The sequence below is a fragment of the Capsicum annuum genome, chromosome 5 (assembly GCF_002878395.1).
Source record: "Capsicum annuum cultivar UCD-10X-F1 chromosome 5, UCD10Xv1.1, whole genome shotgun sequence".
Classification (NCBI taxonomy): Eukaryota; Viridiplantae; Streptophyta; class Magnoliopsida; order Solanales; family Solanaceae; genus Capsicum; species Capsicum annuum.
The window spans coordinates 113599639-113621881 of NC_061115.1; the positions used below are offsets into that span (position 1 = coordinate 113599639).

The window sequence follows — 22243 nt, forward strand, 5'->3', positions numbered from 1 at the left end:
GTGTTTATCGACCTGGAGAAGGCTTACGACAAAGTCCCCAGGGAAGTGCTTTGGAGATGCTTGGAGGTGAGTGGAGTACCGCTGGCATATATCAGAGCAATTAAGGATATGTATGATGGGGCGAAAACCCAGGTGAGGACGGCGGGAGGAGACTCAGAGCATTTCACGGTCCTGACAGGATTGCATCAGGGATCTGCTCTTAGTCCCTTTTTGTTTGCGTTGGTGATGGAGTAGTTCTGATAGATGAGACTCGAGGGGGTGTGAATGACAAATTAGAGGTGTGGAGGCAAACTCTTGAGTCTAAAGGGTTCAGGGTGAGCAGAAGCAAGACAGAGTATGTGGAATGCAAGTTTAATGACGTGAGGCGGGAGAATGACGTAGTAGTGAAGCTGGAAGCACAGGATGTATGTAAGAGGGATAATTTCAAGTATCTTGGGTTCGTGATCCAGAGTAACGGTGAGATTGACGAGGATGTCTCGCACCGGATTGGGGCGGGATGGATGAAGTGGAAGCTCGCGTCGAGGGTGCTGTGTGATAAGAAGGTGCCGCCCAAGCTTAAAGGCAAATTCTACAGGGTGGTAGTCCGTCCGGCTTTGTTGTATGGAGTGGAGTGTTGGCCAGTTAAGAACTCCCACATCCAAAGAATGAAGGTGGCAGAAATGCGGATATTGCGCTGGATGTGTGGGCTGACTAGAGGGGATAGAGTTCGGAATGAGACTATCCGGGAGAAGGTTGGTGTGACTTCAGTGGAGTGCAAGATGCGGGAAGCCCGATTGAGATGGTTCGGACACGTGAAGAGGAGGGGCATGGATGCCCCGGTCCGTAGGTGTGAGAGGCTAGCGTTGGATGGTTTTAGGTGGGGTAGGGGTAGGCCGAAGAAGTACTGGGGTGAGGTGATTAGGCGGGACATGGAGCAGTTATAGCTCACCGAGGACATGACCCTAGATAGGAAGGTCTGGGGGACGCGAATTAGGGCAGAGGACTAGGGCCAGTTTGGGTCGCTAGTGTAGAGAATTATTTGGTGGGGGTTTTATTCCTGTTATGATTCCGTGTTCCGTGTTCCATGTTTTATCACGAATCTGTGTGCTTTCCTCTGCTTTCCTCTGTTTTATATTACTTATGGGTGCCGTATTTATGTTATGTAATCTGCTTCTGTGCTTTACTATGTGTTTGTGTGGTATCTCGTGCCTTGAGCCGGGGGTCTATCGGAAACAGCCTTTCTACTTCTTTAGAGGTAGAGGTATGGACTGCGTACATCTTACCCCCCCAGACTCCACTAGGTGGGAATACACTGAGTTTGTTGTTGTTGTTGTTGTTGATTACTGAAATCCGTTGATTCAAAGATTCCATACATATTTTTTCAAAAAAATAAAATAAAATATGTTGATTCAAAATTTCTCTATCTTGTAGTGACCCAAATAATTTTTCATATAGAAAGCTTCTTTTGTATCTTCCATCTTTTATGTTTTGTGATTTTCAAGTTCGAAACGGAGATGATTTTGCCATTTTCCTTGTGTCGTTCTTCTAGTCCATTTGGTTACTTCTGTATTCCCCTTTCATTTGAAGGCCACTCTCATCCGTCAATTGAGGTAGTCTTTGATTCATCGGAATGCTCAGGACTGATACACTATTACAATTAAAACCTCTAAAGGACCTATTTTTCAGTTGTCAGTCATTAGTTTGTGAGTCTCTCCTTTATTTCTATATTGTTCCTTTAAAGCTAATGTTGACGGAGCTTTTCTGATATTTGGTTAAGTTTTCTGCTTTTTTCAGCATCATGAGAGTTGTCACAATTATTCTAAATGTTTGCTTTGGCGATACTTTTCATGGACCTGATTTTAATGTTATGTTTCCCCACTTTGTGGGAATACAATGGGTATAATGTTGTTGTTGATTTTAATGTTACGTTTTCCATTTCAAAATATGTTTGTGTGCACTATGAACAATATGGACCCTTTTGATAGGTGACATTTCTGTCTGTATCCATGTAATTGGGTGAATTCATGACTAGTAAAATTATATGCAACCTCTATTGGTGGGGTCTTCCTTCTCTAGAAGTTGATGCTTTATGTCTAGTTGGTCTTTTTGATGTTATGTTCATCTGAAAACCTTCGAGATACTATTTTGGGCCGTTACTGTTTTTCAGCATGGACAGAATGATTACACACAATTTATTTGCCGCTTGAAAGATTGTGCAAACATCAATATCTTGTGGGCATCTCTGATAATTGAGGAATGCACTCGACTTGGTCTGACGGTGAGACTATCTGTAACTTCATAAATTTTATTTAATTGGACTACAAGTATCTGATTCTTCCACATGTAGTATTTTTGTATAGCTCCAGGATCACGGTCATCTCCTCTTGCTATTGCTGCTTCTACTCATCCTACGACAAGTTGTATTGCATGCATCGATGAACGCTCACTTGCATTTCATGCCGTTGGTTACGCCAAAAGTTCCTATAAACCTGCTGTTGTCATCACGTCATCAGGCACAGCAGTTTCAAATCTTCATCCTGCTGTGAGTACTAAGACTTAATATTCATATTCATTTCAGCAGTTTTCAATACTATTTTGTTTCCTCGTTGTTCATATGTTGATTCAAATTTTAATTGATGACAGCTATATTCAACAAGTAGCTTATATAAAACAGCCTGAGAAAGTTAAGTGTCCTAGTTATGCATCATTTTACGTTCCTCTTTAAAGAATCAACTTATATTTGAGGAAAAAGTTCAATGCTCTTTAGAGATTGCTTGCCCTTCTTGAAGGTAGTACTCTATTTAGTTGCAATGTTGCTTCGAGTCATTTTAAAGCTGTTCAATGGATATGCATAGGTCGTGGAAGCCAGCCAAGAATTTGTTCCGCTGCTGTTACTTACAGCAGATCGACCTCCAGAGCTGCAAGATGTTGGAGCAAACCAAGCCATCAATCAGGTCAATCATTTCGGTCCATTTGTGAGGCACTTCTTCAGTCTTCCTGTGCCCAGTGGTGATATTTCTGCAAGAATGGTGCTTACCTCCATCGACTCTGCTGTTCATATTGCAACTTCTTCACCATGTGGTCCAGTTCATATCAACTGCCCTTTTCGAGAACCATTGGAAAATAGTCCAAGAACGTGGAACCCTATTTGTTTAAGAGGGTTAGACTCTTGGATGTCAACCAGTGTACCTTTTACCAGCTATATCCAAGTTCAACATTCTTATAGATGCAATTACAATACCTTTACGGATGACGCTCTGGAAGTGATAAAAAAGTCAAATAGAGGCCTTTTATTGCTTGGTGCTATACACCGGGAGGATGACATATGGGCTGCTCTTCTCCTTGCTAAACACCTTTCATGGCCTGTTGTAGTTGACATTCTGTCAGGTCTCCGATTGAGAAAATATTTTGTTCCTTTTCCTGAATTTGAAGATACAATTCTTTTTATCGATCATCTAGATCATATGCTGCTTTCAGACTCCATCAAGGGTTGGATGAAGGCAGACGTGATAATCCAGGTATGTGCTTAAGTAGGTTTCTCTGATCTAGCTCCATGCACTATGTTTGGGATGAACTTGTTTCCGTCATTGGTTCTTGACTCCTTAAGACATATTATATACTGTTTTGGTAATGAAATGTGCTCACAGAAAGCGGAATGGATATAAGTTATAACATGATTTGTGACTATGCTAACTTTTGTGGGCTTGGGCCTGTTTCTCCAAACCCACCTCCTGCCATGCTCCCCTGACTTTCTTAAGTGAATATATGAGCATTTGCTGTGGTGTAGTTGATTTGCAGATAACTTTCCTGCATTGCTTGAAAACCTCCCCTTTGTTCATGAGTGATTCTGTGTTTTTTTGTAGGAAACTTAATTTTGGTTGTATTATGTCCCAGAGATGAAATTAGTATTGCTAAAGTTGGATTTCAATGAGTAGGCGCAATATATTCTGTTAAATTATATGTATATGAAATTATGCTTCATGTTACATGTATTTAGTCAATTATGGCCAAACAAGGTACTTCATTCAGTTGGTATATATAACAGATTGGAAGTCGCATAACAAGCAAGCGTGTGGCTCAACTGCTAGAGAGCTGCTTTCCATGTTCATATATAATGGTTGACAGTCATCCAAATCGTCATGATCCTTTACATATTGTGACACATAGAATCCAGTGTGCGATTCCTCAATTTGCAGATTATTTGATCACAACTTGTACGCCACATGCTAGGAGAAAATGGGAATGTTTTTTACAAGCATTGAACAATGTGGTATGTAATTTAATTGACCTTGTGTCATCTTCCATACTGCAAATCATGAATCTGCGTATAATATAATGTCTATTTTTCCTGTGACATATTTCCTTGAACTTCTACTCTGCCTCTTCCTCCAAGCACAAGTAAAAGATAGAAAAGGATCTCTCTCTCTCTCTCTCTCTCTCTCTCTCTCTCTCTCAAGTGTATGCTCTGTCTGCAAGCGTGTGTGATATCAAGTATGTATATATCTCTATAGATATGTACCTCTAAATCTATTACCAGTGTTTGTAGTGCATCTTATTTTCCACACATTTTCCAGATATTGCCTGCATGGAATTGCAAAGCATCGAACAAAGCTATGAGCAACTTAGTTAAGACTGAGGAGTTTAACTGAACACTTCCTCCTACTAAGTGTCTGCCTGGAATTTTATTAGAATGCGATAATATGAGGCTTGCCGCATAAAATTCTCAATTTCGATGCACCCAAGGGTATCCTCTAGTGGCACCCAAGGTTGTTGCCTGGTGGTGAATGAAGTGGGAAGAGAACCATGAGGTCTCCTGTTCAAATCCCGTTGGAGACAAAAAACACTAGGTGATTTTTCCCATTAGTCCAATTCTTGGTGGACAGAGTATCTTGGTATCTATTGCCAGTGAGAGGTAGCAGTTATCCCATAGAATTAGTCGAGCTGCTCACAAGTTGGCCCGGACACCACAGTTATAAAAAAGGGTATGGTCTGATAAAGAATGGATCTTCGGCCTAACTCAACCTCAAAAGCTATTTCATGAGGGGAGGATTGTCCAAGTCTATATAAGGAGACCAATTGCCCTTCCCTTTTTCGATGTGGGATACTAAACACTCCCCCGCACGGCCAGACCTCGTTAACTGGAGCGTGGAAAATATAATATGGGGCCCAACATGGGTGAACAAAGATTTGGAATGGGCTTGACTCTGATACCATGATAAAGAATGGATCTTCGGCCTAACTCAACCTCAAAAGCTAGCTCATGAGGGGAGGATTGCCCAAGTCCATATAAGGTGACCAATTACCCATCCCTTTTTCGATGTGGGATACTTAACATGGTCTATGGTCAATGCCACTAGGTGATTTTTTTCCCATTTGCCTAAACTGGTGGGAGATGGCAGGTATTGGTGTAATAGTCAAGGAGTGTGCAAACTGGACTGGACATCACTGTCATAAAATGAATCCTCAATTATGAAGTGGTTAGTTTTGAAAGCTTCTTGAGGGAGAGCAAGTACATGTTTGTTTCTTGTTAAGTCAGCTAGTAATTAATGGCTTGTGTGTATCTGCTTGTGTGATTTTACTGGGTATGTTGTTGTTGTTGTTGTTGTTGTTGTTGTGTATTGTTCATCCTATTCTCATAACTATTCCTTGCCACAATCTTATTTATTTTATTCACCTTCATTCCTGTTATGTAGGCTGCATGGGACATCTCATTTCTAATCAATTCTGAGTACTCCTTGACTGAGCCTTGTGTTGCACAAATGACTCTGGAAGCTATTCACTGCGAGTCTGCTGTATTTTTGGGTAACAGCATGCCAATACGTGATGCAGACATGTACGCATGTAACGGTAACTGGGTAGAGCGTACCAGGGATGCAGCCGTATTCAGCTCAGAATTACCTTGCCACTTTATTCAGGTCGCTGCTAATAGAGGAGCTAGTGGTATTGATGGTTTGCTTAGCACAGCTGCTGGTTTTGCAGTTGGATGCAACAAACGAGTGAGTGGATTAAACTTTGATCTAAAAACAATATTTGGTTAATAATCACTGCGTTCATAGGAATCTAATTACAGAATCACGTTCCTCTTACCGAGAATGTAGTGTAATAAGAACTGCCATTGTGTTGGCCTTTTCTTTTTTTTTTTTCATTGTATGTGATCACTGAAGTTGACCTTTGTTTACTTTCTTGTAACTGCTTCTCTCTACAATTCTTAGGCTGGTTTATTCCATAGCCTTTTGTGTCAAGAACAATCTTGGAGCAAATATTTTCCCTCACTGGCTAAGGTGTGATGTAAGATATAGAATCGGCTGGCACCATTGAAAAGTGGTATAAAGTATTAATATCACACTCCACTATGGCTGGCAAAGATACCTCATATAGTTTTTAAGGCTGCGCAAAACCTCATTTAGTTTCTTAAACTTGTACACTTCTTAGCAATTAGATTATCACTCAGTTCAATTAGTTCTAGAGTCCAGTCCATGTAAAATGTTCGACCTTCAAAATTATTAGCAATGAAGTATCATTTTCCTTTTTCTGTGGTTCACTTCTGTTCTGGAGTTTTTTCTTCTGTAATTGCATTATGCACAGATGATTTAGTGGAATTTAACATTGTGCTTCGTTTTAGGTACTTTGTGTAGTTGGAGACGTTTCTTTTCTGCATGACACAAATGGGTTGGCCCTTTTGAGCAAGCAGTGAGTAGTGTTATTTTTCTTTTCTCTTTCCATTTTGTTTAACATCCTTCAATGCTGCTTTAGTGCTGGTCCAATTAGTGACATGTATTATCATCGGCAAATGAAGTTTCAACAACAACAACATACCCAATGTATTCCCACATAGTGGAGTTTGGGAAGAATAGTGTGTACGCAGACCATACCACTACCTCAGGTGAAGTAGAGAGGCTGTTTTCGATAAACCCCCAGCTTAGGACTGATAACAGTATAACAAACATAAAACATAAATGCATATAAACTAGTACAGTATGCAAAATAAACTAACACCACTAGCCACAAGATAATACTACAGCCACAAGATAATACTAAAAACTATCTATCCGAAGCCATAGACATCTCTCAACACCACGAACAAGAAACTTCAGACACAAATAAAGAACGCTCCCCTACTGTTACCAACGCACTCCCACCCCTTAACCCTCTACCTTAATCCGCGTCCTCCATACCTTTCTATCAAGGGTCATGTCCTCCGTAAGCTGTAACTGCTCCATATCATGCCTAATCACTTCCCTCCAATATTTCGTCGGCCTACCTTTACCCCGCCTAAAATCATCCATAGCCAGTGTCTCACACCTCCGCATTGGAGCATCAGAGCCCCTCCTTATCACTTGCCCAAATCAACGTAACCTCATTTGTCACATTTTGTCCCCCACCGAAGCCACTCCCTCCTTCTCCCGAATAATTTCATTCCTCACCCTATCTTTCCTGATATGACCATACATCCATCGCAACATCCTCATCTCCGCCACCTTCAACTTTTGGATGTGGGAGTTCTTAACTGGCAACACTCCGCTCTATACAACATAGCCTGTCAGACTATCACTCTGTAGAACTTTCCTTAAGCTTGGGGGGCACCTTTTTATCACATAAAACTCCAGCCTCCATTTCAACCACCCTGCCCCAATACAATGCGTGACATCCTCGTCAGTCTCACTATTGCCCTGAATCATAGACCCCAGATACTTAAAACTCTCCCTCTTCTGAATGATCGGAGAGTTCAGCTTCACAACCACGCCAGCCTCTTGCGACACATCACTAAACTCATATTTCAAGTACTCCGTCTTGGTCTTGCTCAACCGAAATCCTTTAGACTCGAGGGTCTGTCTCCAAATCTCTAACTTATTATTAGCTCCTCCCTGAGTCTCGTCAATCAGTACCACATCATCAGTAAATAATATACACCAAGGCACCTCCCCTTGAATATATCGCGTCAAAATATCCATCACCAAGGCAAATAAAAAAGGGCTAAGAGTCGATCCCTGGTGCAACTCTATCAAAATCAGAAAGTGCTCCGAATCTCCACCATCGTCCTCACACGAGTCTTCGCACCATCATACATGTCCTGAATCAACCTAGTGTACGCCACGGGTACCCCTCTAGCCTCCAAGCACCTCCACAGAATCTCCCTGGGAACTCTGGCATAAGCCTTCTCAAGATCAATAAATACCATGTGCAAGTCCTTCTTCCTTTCCTGAATCTGCTCCACTAATCTCCTCATAAAGTGGATGACCTCAGTAGTCGAGCGACCTGACATGAAATCGAACTGATTCTCTGAGATAGTCATGATCCTTCACAACCTCAACTCTACCACCCTTTCCCAAACCTTCATGGTATGTCTCAACAACTTAATACCTCTATAGTTGTTGCAACTTTGGATGTCTCCCTTGTTCTTATATAATGGAATCATCGTACTCCACCTCCACGCTTTAGGCATCTTCGCCGTCGTAAAAATGATGTTAAACAACCTTGTCAGCCACTCAAAAATCCACTGGAATCTTGTCTGGCCTCGTCGCCCTATCCCGTCGCATCCTGCAAATAGCCCCTCTGACCTCCTTAACCTTGATACACCTACAATAACCATAATTGCGACACTCCTCAGATTTCTCCAAGTCCCCCAACATGAAACCTTTGTTCCCCTCGTTCAAAAGTTTATGAAAATAGGACTGCCACCTCTTCCTAATGAGGACATCCTCAACCAACACTGTACCATCCTCTCCCTTGATGTACTTCACTTGGTCAAGGTCACGGGCCCTCCGCTCCCAGCCTTGGCAAGCCTATACAATTTCTTATCCCCGCCTTTCTCCTCTAAAGCTGCATACAAGCTCTCAAAAACTGCTGTCTTAGCCGGTGTAACCGCTAACTTAGCCTCTCTTCTAGCTACCTTATACTCCTCCTTGTTCGTCTCCCTTTCATCATCATCGTTGCTCTCAACCAACTTAGCATAAGCCACCTTCTTAGACTCCACTTTCCTCTTAACCTCTTCGTTCCACCACCAGTCCCCTCGATGCTTGCCAGATCAACCTCTCGAGACACCTAACACCTCTCTAACGATCTCCCTAATGCAACTAGCAGTCGTCTCCCACATACTATCCACATCCCCTCTACTCTTTAAGCCCCTCTACTCTTCAACTTCTCCCCCATCTCCAAAGCACTAGCCAAAGGCAAGCTACCCCACTTAATCCTGGGTCGTGCCTCCACACTCCTCTTCTTTCTGGCCTTATTGATTACCAAGTCCAGCATCAATAACCTATGTTGAGTCGAAAGATTCTCGCTAGGTATGAATTTACAGTCTTTACATAGCGCTCTATCACCCTTCCTAAGGAGCATAAAGTCTATCTGAGTCTTGGCCGCTAACTACGAAACGTAATATGGTGTTCCTCCTTCGGAAAACTCGAATTCGCAAATGAAGTTATGGTATGAAATTACTGTTCTTAGTTTTCTTTTTAATTATCCTTATTTGCTTTTTATATTTGCCTTTCGGTTTTAGGGTAAAACATGTCAGCAAGCAACACCGCCTCCCCTCTCCGCCCACTTTGTTGCTACTTTTTCAATTTGCTCTTTCTTTTGTGTTAATTGATGCTTCAGAATTTCCTTTTTCATGTTTTTGCTCTTCTGCCTTGTATTTGTGTTCCAAAGTTCAATTCAAAATGATTGGTTTCTTCAATATCTTTACTGGACTTCTTGTTTTTGATAGAATGGAAGTCTTTTATCCCAAGTTCCTACTGATTATGCATGCTCCTTAAATACTGTTATGCTTTTTATCCATTGCTCGTTATGCTAGGTAGTCGATAGTTTTGGTTCCTAGTTCAGATCCTATGTATCATGCTTGAATTTTTCATGTGGTAAACAAATGTTATGATTTTGACTTCCAACATAACATATGATTTAGATGATATATTATTATGTTAAAGATCTTTGTGCTTCACGTATGGAAAATTTCATGAAAAGTTATACTCACCAAATGACATAGATTTCTTTATGTTTGAAGGATGTTGCGGAAGCCCATGACTATAGTTGTTATTAACAACCGTGGTGGCGCCATATTCAGTTTTCTTCCTCTTATGAATATGACTGCAAGAAGCATTTTAGACCAGTATTTCTACACATCTCATAATGTTTCAATTCACAACCTATGCATGGCACATGGGTAAGAAACGTTTGATGTTTAATGGAAGTGGCAACATTTTTTTTTTGGTTTGCGTTAGGTATACATTGCTGATAATATATGATTTTAATTTTGTATTAATGTCACAATTTCACTTCCAGTTTTCAGCTCTAAAGTTGCATCTTGATTTTTTGCTGCCTCTCCCAACATTGACCTTCTTATCTTCTTATTCCTGATAAGATATTCCTCTGTGGTAACTGGTAAGAAAATGGACCTTGGCCCTAACTCAACTCCAAATGAGCTTTGAGGATTGCCCAAGACCATATAAAGAGACTAAATTGCACTTCCTACTTGATTTGGGACTCAACGGTGGACAATATCAAACTAGGTACCAAAGTTGTGACACCCTAGCTCAAGGAAGATGTCTCACATTGACAAAACACGCGAGATATTGGATCTATAAGTAAGCATGTCTTGCACCCTAGTGACACATTTTAATGCCGTGTGGACCTAGGCCCAAAGCGAACAATACTATTAGTGTGTTAGGCCATCATGAATGGCATCAGAGTCACTCTTTGATCTTTTATCAACCTTGTCGATGGTGGGCCGGAGTTTTACTGAGTTAAGGCAAATCCTGGGAAGACGGGGTAAACCTCAGTACTGAGTTTAGGCAAATCCCATGTGGTGGGGCAAATTTCAGCGAGGATGCTGAGTCCATAAGAGGGGGTGTATGTGACGCTCTAGCTTTGGGAAGAGTCCCACATCAACAAAAGACATGAGAGATATTGGGTATACTATTAAGCAGGCCTTACACCCTAGTGGCACGTTTTAAAGCTGTGTGGGCCTAAACACATAGTGGACAATATCATTAGCGGGCTAAGCCGTATGTGACACCCTAGCCGAGGGAGGTGTCGCACATCGACAAAACATAAGAGAGATATTGGGTATATAGGTAAGCAAGCCTTACTCCTTATCCACACGTTTTAAAGCTGGGCATGTCTATATCCAGAACGGACAATATCATTAGCGCGATGGGCCATTACAAGAGTATCATGGACAACTTGTACAAACACCCTTGAGATGTCTCCATGTACAATAATCTATTCTCCTCATTGTCTTCTTTGGTTGCTACTCTTTCATGATGTATGTTGTTCCATTTTGGACTTGTGGCCTTCCAGTGCTTCGTTATTGAGCATGGCATATGCATGACTCAAATTTCTTGAAGAACACACATTTCTGTGGTTCACTCAAACTGCTTGCTTTGTCTCCTACTTGGGTTCTGGGATCTTCATTTTTAACTTCTAGAGAACCAATATATCTACATTTTTTTCTTCTGTCAGTTGCTCCATTAGATCTCTTATTCTTTTCTTTTTTCCTCATTATCAGTTGCTCTTGAAACATCTATTACAGGTCCTTCTCAAGTGTAATGAAGAACCTATTGCTCCTCTTCAACTTGATTTCCCTGAACACGTGTCTTAGGGTGTAAGGGAGTTTTATTGAAGCAAGCAGGTTCGCAGCTTCTTAGCATTGGATTCAGGGTTGCATCAGGATATCTCCCCCCTTTATGATATTTAGTTCTTTACGTACTTACAAGGACTCAAGATATATATTTGAATATCTCTTCATAGAGATTATAGGACTTCCTACGGTAGCAGCAACCTTATTATGAAGTTCACCTTTTAGCCAGTAGTTCACTTGTACAAACACCCTTCGATGGGGAACTTCTTTCCTTGTAGATTACAGTTAGTTTCATTTTCTCATTCCCTTAGTTTCATTTTCTCATTCCCCTATATCCATCCGTCATCAAGCTGTTTAAAAGCCATAAAGGACAAGCATTTTGCAGTGAAAGTAATATGCTTCTTGTATGTTGTTTTGTTAAAATGTCAATATAATATGTATATTGCACCTTTAAAGATGGATGCATGAATTTTCTGGTTTTGACCCAAGTATGTTACATCTTTAAAGATGAATATATCACGTCTTGTTTCAGAGTTCATAGTTTTAGTATAGACTTAGTAGCTTTTGCCTATCGGCAGGGGCCTGCTTGACCCAACTTTTGTTTCTCTTATGGTGAGATAATTAGAGATTGAATGAAGACGTTTGATGAATACTAGACAGCTACAGGTGTCAAACATAATACAACATGTAATTTTGTCCAATGTGAGACGGTATCCAACTTAAGTACTTAACTCTTCGAGTATTCTTACGCTAAAATTACAAGACTAACACAACATACTGACATGCCTTCTAAAACTCAAGGTGCCAAATCCGACTTGGATTTACTTATTTTTGAAAAATATAAATCAGGTGGTTGATGGAAAGGTTGTTTGAAAAACATATGAAAAAGGTAATGGTCACCGAATATAGATGAAAAAGTTATAGTGGCAGGCTTCCTGAGAATGGCTGAAAGAGGTATCAAAATTGTCACTGAAAAAAGGGGCAATGTGCTGCCAGAACAGTCGCCCGGAAAGAGGTGTGATGCTTCTAGAATGGTCATCAAGAAGAGATGTCTAGCCATTTAGAGCAATCATAGAAAAGAGGCTCTAGCCAAAATGATGGCTAGAAAGAAAAGTGGTGCAGCTAGAACAGTCATTAAAAAAAGGTTTGATGCGGCCAGAATGTTCAGATGAAATAAAACTTTTAACACTATAATGGTTGTCGAAAATAGAAAAGAATAGTAATGTGAGGGTTGGTTAGAATGTTAGGTTGCCAGATTATATTATCCCACTGTAATGGCTTGTCTCTCGCACCATAATTATGTATGTTTTATCTTACAAAGTTGCATTGCATTCTTCTAGAACTTATTTCTTTAGTAAGAAATTAGTTTTATTAAATTGAGACAAGTTCCTTCAAATAGTTTGATACAGATATTGGTGTTAAGTTGATATTACCTTTTCACAGCCCATATTAGCCAAACTTGGTGCCTTGTTAAATTTGTTATACTTTGTTTGCAGTGTGAAGCATTTGAAAGTACAGAGCAAAATGGAGCTTCAAGATGCTCTGTTAGCATCACAAATGGACAAGGAAGATTTTGTTATAGAGGTTGATAGCACCATTGATGCCAACGCTGCCTTTCATAGGTAGTCATGTTAAAATCCAATGTCTTACTAAATTGACTAATGAGAACATTCTCAACTAAGATATTTTCCTCTTTCAGTATGCTGAGAAAAGTTTCACAGCAAGGATTGGATCATGCTATCAACAGCCTTTCAAAACTAACTGTTTTGAATTCCACGAATGATGGGTTGATACCCAGCAAAGTTGGTAAAATGCAGTACTCAAAATATAGGTTAGCATATATATACTGCACACATTTCTGTCTGGGGTTCTGAAAAGTTGACATGACTTTTTATACTTTTTATGGTAGAATTCAGCTGTCCTCTCCTCCTACTTCAACTTCTGCCTGTCATATATCCACCTACCACCGAGAAGGCTTCGTTATAAGTTTGTATCTTGAAGATGGTAGTACTGGATATGGAGAGGTAATTCACCATCATTTCTTGATTCTCACCCTTCTCGGGAGGATCACATGTTTGGTAGATAGTCCGGCAACTAAGCAGCTTATTGATGCATGGTTAATTGTTCTTGAAATTTTCCTAGGTAGCATTTAGCTATGTTACATGGATCCTTTGTTTGCTTTGACTTATCAATGTTGAGTGGTTATGAAATAGGTACGAGTACCTCACATGGATTCTCCAAACTGTACAAAAAATTTAACCAACTAAAATAAAATAAATTGAATTGAAAGCAAGTACCTGTACATTACCCTTATCAGAAACATAACATCAGCTGAATTCATGCTATTGTGACAGTCCTGATGGAAGGTAGGCTAATGAGGATGGGTCAATAGGAATGAATGGCAAGTTTTTGGGAAAAGGGTTACACATGACACCTTAGGCAATCTCAAATCAAAAAAGGGAGAGAAAAGCGAACTGCTACATAATATGGATCACTTCACATGGTATGTGTGTTTCTTGGCTTGATGCCCGCGAGCTCATGGGACAAATCCATGATGTTTGTTGGGCCAAAGATGACAGTATATGCCAGGGATTTGGATTGTGACAAATTAAGTATCAGAGTCTGATCCTCATAGTAAGATTCTCGGACAAACCTCAGTGAGAAAATTTAGTCCCTAAAAGGGGGTGTATGTGAGCCCCTTGACAGAGGGCGGACTGATGAGAGCATGTCAGGAAGAAGGGGTAGACATCTAGTATGACAAGCTTATGAGGTAGAGTTACACATTACACCTTAGGCAAATCCCACATCTGAAAAGAGGGAAAATGCTATACAAAACACAGCACAAGTTGTCATGGTACCCACGCTTTGGGATTCAATGATGACGTAGCCCAAGGGACAATTTTGTGAGGTCTGTTGGGCCAAGGCAGACAATATGTGCCATGGTCTTGCACTGTGATAGTGACATACCTGCTTAAAGTGCATAGTTACAGCTAAATGTAAAACCTCGTTATATATATACATGTATATATCATGTAATCCCCACTTGGTGGGAATATACTAGGTATGTTGTTGTTGTTGTTGTTGTGTATGTATATCATCCAACTCCCTAGTTATTTGTGAATGCTTTCCGATCCTGGGATTGCCACATCATCTTAATGTTTCTTTGTATATGTATTTCTCTTGCATATAGATGATTGAATGTGTCAATCTAATGAACCGGTCAGTGGTCATGGAAAAGTTTGACCTTAAATATTAAGTTCTCACCATGGGCTTCTCACAACAGATGTTGGATGGCATGGTAATTGTCATCTTTGGCCTTGCCTCTAAGCATCATTAGTCTTTTTCTTTTGGAACTGGTAACATTTGTATTAAAGCAGTACTTAGGTAGTACTTAGGTAGTACTGAAGAAAATCATATTTACAAACAAACAAAAGGGAGTATGAACTTCCCCTAAGCTAAACCTACTCTAGATGGATCCTAAAACATCTAGAATTGACTCAGTCTCATTAGAGTAGACATTTGTACACCAAAAATAGAACAACAAAATACATTTAAGTTTGACCTCCTGTAAGTTGTTGCTCCTATTCTCAAAACATCTCTCATTTCTTTCTCTCCATGTAGTCCACCAAATACAGGCCGGAATCATCCTCCATCTGCTTCTGTCTCTAGCTCCGAAACTAGCCTCATCCCAACTGAACAGAGTATCATCAATCTTGCTAGGCATAGTCCAAGAAATGCCTTTGAGATTTAGGAAAATCTGCCACAACTGGTTAGTGAATCTACAATGCAGGAAAAGATGTCTAATAGTCTCTGCATCTTTTCCACATAAAGAACACCTATTGCATAAAGAGATTCCCCTCTTGGAGACATTGTCCAAGGTCAGGACTGCCTCATTGGCCAGAAGCCAAGTGAAACATGCCACTTTGTGTTGCACTTTGGTTTTTCAGATATGCTTCCATGACCATTTGAGGCGCTGATGATCATCTTTTACCTTGTATGTGCCTTTACTGTACCCTTGCCACCATAAATAATCTTCTCCTTTTCTCAAACCTTGAAAGTTCTCCAAAAGTTTATAAAGTTCAATCATTCTGGGAATTTCCCAGTCGTTAAGATGTCTTCTTAAAATCAGATCCCACCCCTATTATGTCCACATTTCCGCAACCGTCTTTTGTTGGTCTTGAGCCAAGGGAAAAATATCTGGAAAAAGATCTTTTAGGTTCTCAGGACCCAATCATTTGTCAATCCAGAAGCTAGTTTTGCTCCCATTTTGCACCTTAATAGTTTAATGGCTACTTAAGAATGGCCAAAAAACTTTGATAAACCTCCAGAGGCTAACACCATATGGAGTGTGTACCTCTTTTGTTACCCATTTATTGAGCTCCTCATACTTACTCTTGATGACTTTACACCACAAAGCTTGATTCTCCTGCTAGTATCTTCATAGCCACTTAACCTTAAGAGCTTTACTTCGAATCTTAAGGATTTTGATTCCTAAACCTCCATGTTTTTTACTTCTAATGATATTCTTTGATTTGACCAGATGAAAGCATTTAGATGAAAACATTTTCTTTCCTTGTTCCCCTGCCATAAAAAGTTCCTTCTGATTTTGTTCAACCTCTGAGCAACTGATTGAGGTATATGAAAGATGGAAAACATATGTAGGTAGGGCATCTAGCACAGAGTTTATCAAAGTCAATCTCCCTCTCATTGATAAGTATTGTGTTCTCTATCTAGCTAGCTTTTTCACATTTTTCCAGAATTGGTTTCCAAATGTGTATGGATCTAGACTTTGTACCCAATGGCATTCCCAAGTAGATTGAAGGTAGTGTGCCTACCACTCCTAGGATCAAAGACAGGTGCTCCATATCAGGAACCACATTAATTGGATATAAGTGACTTTTGTTCCAGTTAATGTGGAGACCAGATATAGCCTCAAAATAGACTAGGATTAGTCTTAGGATTAACAATTATTCCTCTTTAGCACCACAAAAAGTTAAGGTGTCATCCGCATACTGCAAATGCGTGATCTCTATGCTTCTACCAACTACATTGCTAGCTTCAAAACCGTGTATACTTCCGTTTGCCTTAGCAATATTCAACATGTTGTTGAGTCCTTCCATTGCTATGATGAAGAGAAAAGGTGATAGAGGATCCCCTTGTCTTATTCCTCTATTTGCATTGAAAAAACCTTCAGGAGACCCATTAATGAGAATAGAAAATTTCACAGTAGATATGCAAAACTTGATCCAGTTGATCCATTTCTCCGCAAAGCCCATTTGTCTCAGCATACTAAGGATGAATTCCCAATTCACATGATCATAGGCTTTTTCTATATCAAGTTTGCATAGTATACCGGATCTTCCTTGTGCAGTTCTAGAGTCAATTTCTTCATTAGCTATAAGCACTGCATCCATTATTTGTCTGCCTTGGATAAATGCCATCTGTTGTTTGTCCACCAATTTATCTACCACTCTCTTCAACCTTTTTGTTAACACCTTAGATATTAGCTTGTAAAAGCTACCAATCAAACTTATGGGTCTGAAATCTTTGAGTTCCTTAGCTCCTGTCTTCTTAGAAATCAAAGCAATGTAAGTTGCATTGGAACTTTTTTCAAAAATTTCACTTGAGTAAAAGTTGTGAAAAGCCTCCATATTGTCTTTTTTAATAACCTCCCAGCACTTTAGATAGAATCCCATTGTAAAATCATCAAATCATTAGGAACAGGCGCTTTGTCTATAGCACATAACTTTAGACACTCAAACACTTCTTGTTCCTCAAAAACTGTTTGCAAGGCTTCCTTTTCAGCTTCTGTAATGGTTGGATGGTTGTTGATTTTCTCAGAAGGTCTTCAATCTTCAGGTTCTGTATATAGCTTCTTGTAGAAGGATATGATCTCTTCCTTGATTCTATTTTGCTCAGAAATAGTCTCTCCCTGAATTTCCAATTGATCAATATGGTTGTACCTCTTATGAGCATTAGCAGTTTGGTGGAAGAATTTGGTATTTCTATCCCCTTCCTTAGGCCATAGGGCCCTTGATCTCTGTCTATAGGCCACCTCTTCATTCTTTCGACAACCTTCATATTCCATAAAGAACGTTGCTTTTCTGGCAGTTTCCTCTTCAATTAGAGCTCTATTGTTCAAAAGGGACTCTATCTCAGCCATCTAATTCAAAATATTGTTCTTCTTTAGTTTCAAATTCCCCTGTTCCATCCTACTCCAATCTTTCAACTTACCTTTGAGTGCTTTGAATTTACATGCCAAAACAGTCTGGTTTCCCATAGAACTCAAAACCACTCCATCATTCCTTCACTTTGTTAACAAATCCTTCAGAATTCAGCCATCAATTTTCGAACTTAAAGTATGACTTAGATTGTTCCCATTGGCCACCAAGGAGTGCAATTGACACATGGTCAGAGGTCACTCTTTGTAAGGTGGTTTGTTTTAAGCTGCTGAAGAGGTTGTTCCATTCTGTGGATATTAGTATCCTATCAATCCTAGAAGCAGTGGTATGATTATCCCCTTTGAACCAGGTGTAGCTGCCACCAGTTAGATGCAGGTCAATGAGTTCCATGTTTCTATGCAATCTCAGAATTTTTTCATGGCTGAAGTATTCCTATTACAATCCCTTTTTTCAGATGGAAATCTGCATATATTGAAATCGCTACTTATGGCCCATGGTCCATCCATTAGTCCTCTTATATCAGCTAGTTCCTCCCATGCTAGTCTCCTCTCTACTTTACTTTTAGGAGCATATACTCCTGTTATGTTGCAGTCAAAATCACAAAGTTGCGCCTTAAACTTGCAGGATAGCGTGTAAGCACCAACTTGTACTATTTCCCCTTCCCAAGCTCTTGAATCCCATAAATTAGAATTCCTCTTCTAGTTCCACTAGCCTCTGAGCATGCATGTTTGATCCATCTTCCTGCCTAAATTTGTTTGATAAGTTCCTGCACATTCCCTTCTAGTTTTGTTTCTTGGAGGCAGTCTATGTCTGCTTTCCATTCCTGAATCAAATTATGTACTATTATCCTTTTCCCCTGTCCCTTTAACCCTCTAACAATCCATGATATTAATTTGATCTTCATGAGGCAGATTGAAGACGTCCTTCCCCTTTGTTCTATCACCAGTACTCTTGAACTTGACATCAAAATTTATAAGATTCTTCAGTTCTTGCGCACCTTTGTGTCTATTTCTTTTAACTTTCGTTGTTTGTTCCATTCTTCTTGCCTGTCTGCTTGCATCTACCTGCTTTAGAAGCTCTAGTGCCTCCTCTTCAAGTCCCTGAAAATTTACTCCAAACATCTTATGAAGTTTGAGGAAATTCTGTTGTACCCATGCTGTAGCCCTTCTTTCTGATTCAATTAATGCTTCTTGTTGTTGGATTGTTAGGAACCTGAAATTTCCTTAACAAGAATCTGTACACTTCCAGAAATAATGTAAAAGTAGAAACAACAACTTCAACTATTATTAATTGTTACCAACAAGTAGAATGAGTTTTACAAGCGACAACTAGAGAGAGTACTTCAACAACCAAGGTATTTCGAGAAACCTTAACCTCCTAATTTGCAGAAGCATCCTACAGAATGTTCTTCCCCCTTTTATTCTTTTCTTCCTGCTACAATATATCACAAAATACTGCCTAATCTGTTAAGTATCTGCTAGTTAACTGGTAGAAACTACTAGAAATACATCCACGTAATAATTAATAAATAAAATAGATACATTTATGCTTTATTTTCACCCTTTTTCTTGCGCTTATAGACCTTAGTAACAACAGGTCTAACATGGATGCATAGGGGTTCGATCTCCTGTACATCCCAAATTTCCCCAGAATCAACTATCTCCAATTGTTTTTGTTGTGATTTGAGGTCACTTGTGACGACTTCCCCTTGTTTCTCGGATGCAGGTACTTTGTTGCTGGTTTCACAGTCAATTTCTGCTCCCTTATCTTCTTCGAGACGTTCCTCTCGCGACTGGACTCCATTAACTTCTCCGACCTCTGCAGATGTTATGTTTCTGGATTGCATGCGCTGAACTGAAGAGTAATCTTCCTGAGATTCATCAATTACCACTTCAAATAAGTCGATTTTGGGCTGTGGATTTAAATTATTAAAAATAGCTATCGCTTGATCCGGCCCAGATGTTTTGAAGCCCAAATCTTTTTAAAAATTCTGCACATGCTCCGCAAGTGTCCCTTCAGAAATTTTAAAAACTTGGTCAGCTGTCCTCATGTGTTCACCCTCTGCTCTGTCAACATCGGTCAGCCCTATATACTTGGATATAGAGGTTTGAAACTCTATTATCCGCTGGGTCTTCCCATGATCCTCCTTCTCTTCTCCGGTGACTTCTCCACCGTTTTCCGGCGACAACTCAAATTGAGTTTTTCTCTCTGCCCAGATTGGGATGAGGAATTTGATTCCATCTCTAGAGATAGATACTTCACTTGGGATGCTCCGGCCATCGCCTTGTATCTCGATCCTTGCCCACTTGAGATGATTTCTCAATTTTGTTTCCTCCTCTGTCGCCGGCTAACCACCACAAAGTTCACCGATCTCATGGAAAATATCATCCGTCTATAAATGCATAGGCAGACCCATAGCCCTAATCCAAGTGGATTTAGGCTTATATGTAGATGGTTCACAGGCTGCATAAGGATTTCGCCATTCTAATTTTATTCTGATTCCCTTCCATAGCCAATCTCCCCGGAGGATCTGCTCCGCCATGTATCTATTGGGGAACTCGAATAGAAAGCAACCATCCATCATCTCGTATATATTGACTCCAAGGACCTTCCACACTGTTGAAGTCCAGCGTCTAACATCAGATAGAGTAGGGTTTTCTGCTTTGTTCATACCAAAAGACCCAAATATGCACCTTCCAAGCACTCCTTGTTCTCTGTTCTTAACAGCTTCATCTGTTTCAGTCAATTTCCCTTTAGATGTGGAAGTCTCTGAATTGTTGCTCTGCCATTTACTGTCTGAGACTACCTTTGCAAAAGGCACCTTTTTATCAGATGTCCCGTACTGGATCTTCATCACCTTTTGTGGAGTGCATTTAATAAAACTTTGTACCTTAAATGCCACACTCCTCCACCCAGCATAAATGTCTGTTTCAGGTACAATGATGACTGATCTGTCCTGTCCCTTTAGTGATAAAATGCTCACGTATCTCCCATGAGCATTATATTTCCTGTTACCAAAGAATTCTGCTGCCTGGTCCTTGTATCTCCATCTTCTCACCCGATCTTTTTTTATCAGATGAGGCGGCTACTGGCGGCTACTCTGAGAATGAAGCAAATCCATTCCATCACCTTTTCGCTAAGTGTGACCCTCCTTAACATGTTCCTGCTTCTTTCCACCCAGTCATACCAAGAAGTATTGTCGGAAATCCATCTGGTGATGTCGTACGACTTGAAAACTTGGTTGAAGTATATCCTATTATCTCCCATGATAGAATAATGAATAAAGGCCTAAAGAAGAAAGGAGGCTAGGTGAGCTACCATAGAAGGTGATAGCTCGTGGTTGATGAAGTTGTTGGTGATTCCGGCGAGAGTAACTAATGCAAACCTTTTGAGAAGAGAGAAATAGGACATAAATTTATTGTACCAAGTATGTTATGAGTTGCACATATTGGTAATCATCATTAGTCTTATTTTCTAATAATCCCATTATATCTGTTAGAGTGGGTGAAAGTCCCACATTGGTTAGGGAATGGACAGGCGGTCTACTTATATGGACTTGGACAATCCTCACCTCATGAGCTAGCTTTTGGGGTTGAGTTAGGCCTAGTGCCATATCTTTACAACATCATAGAAATAAGAGAAACTGTTAGCGTAGAGCAGGGTTACATGCAATCCAAAGTCGATAACAATGTCTTGAGCATGTCATAAATTAGCTGCTCTAGAACTGTGATAGCCGGTCATCTTGCAACAAAAAATGATGAAGTGAGATAAGCTAGGATGAAGGTGACTGCTAATACCTTTTTTTAAGGCGTTGAGGATAGTTTTTCCTTTCATACTATGATACTCCTGCTTGACACAGATGGTGCAGCTGTTCAGTAGTTGAAGCCTCAGTTAAACATTCCTTTCTGTACATAGATGCAATACATTATCTTGCCATAACAGGCATGATTGTTTTTGAAGTTGAATCAGAACAGGCATAATTCACGAGTCATTAAAAGGAAACCTGGTCGGCCTGATAATTAGGTCAGGAGAAAGTATGATACTCTAAACCTAACAAAATTGGATATAGTACATTGATGAACTTTTCCTTGTATATTCAGAAACATTAATTGGAGATATTCATCTTGCTGTTTGTCCTTTTTCACTTGAGAGAAATGAAGTGCATATAAGATATTCAACTTGTAACCTGAATTTCTTGACCAACCAAATCTTCAAGAATAAGCTTTAAAATTATTAACAATGTATTGCTTTGCTCGTCCCTCTCCCTCTCTTGATCCCCTTGCCTTCCTCTCTCCAATTCCTCGACAGAACTCTGGAAAGCTGAAATTTTCGGTTGTCATCTATTATAAACAGGTTGCACCGCTTGAGGTCCACCAAGAAAACCTACTTGATGTGGAAGAGCAGCTTCAATTCCTTATTTATGTTTTGGAAGGAGTTACTATTGACCACTCCCTTCCTTTGCTGAAGGGTTCATTTTCTCGTTGGTTGTGGCAAAGCTTAGGTATCCAGG

The 22243-nt window shown here is 40.0% G+C and overlaps 1 protein-coding gene across 9 annotated transcripts in view; it reads left to right on the forward strand.

The window, feature by feature from the left end:
• LOC107870618 (protein PHYLLO, chloroplastic) overlaps positions 1-22243 on the forward strand; it is a 53122-nt gene that overhangs the window by 12778 nt on the left and 18101 nt on the right. For 7 of the 9 annotated variants that reach the window (XM_016717206.2, XM_047413129.1, XM_016717204.2 and 4 more), the window contains 11 exons: positions 2147-2257; positions 2327-2521; positions 2835-3497; positions 4025-4249; positions 5673-5975; positions 6602-6669; positions 9977-10135; positions 13048-13173; positions 13251-13382; positions 13461-13575; positions 22087-22242. In XM_016717206.2, coding sequence (XP_016572692.2) covers positions 2147-2257; positions 2327-2521; positions 2835-3497; positions 4025-4249; positions 5673-5975; positions 6602-6669; positions 9977-10135; positions 13048-13173; positions 13251-13382; positions 13461-13575; positions 22087-22242 — 2253 coding nt within the window. The remainder of the gene's footprint in view (positions 1-2146; positions 2258-2326; positions 2522-2834; positions 3498-4024; positions 4250-5672; positions 5976-6601; positions 6670-9976; positions 10136-13047; positions 13174-13250; positions 13383-13460; positions 13576-22086; position 22243) is intronic. The other 2 variants (XM_047413127.1, XM_047413130.1) reach the window with 2 other exon arrangements.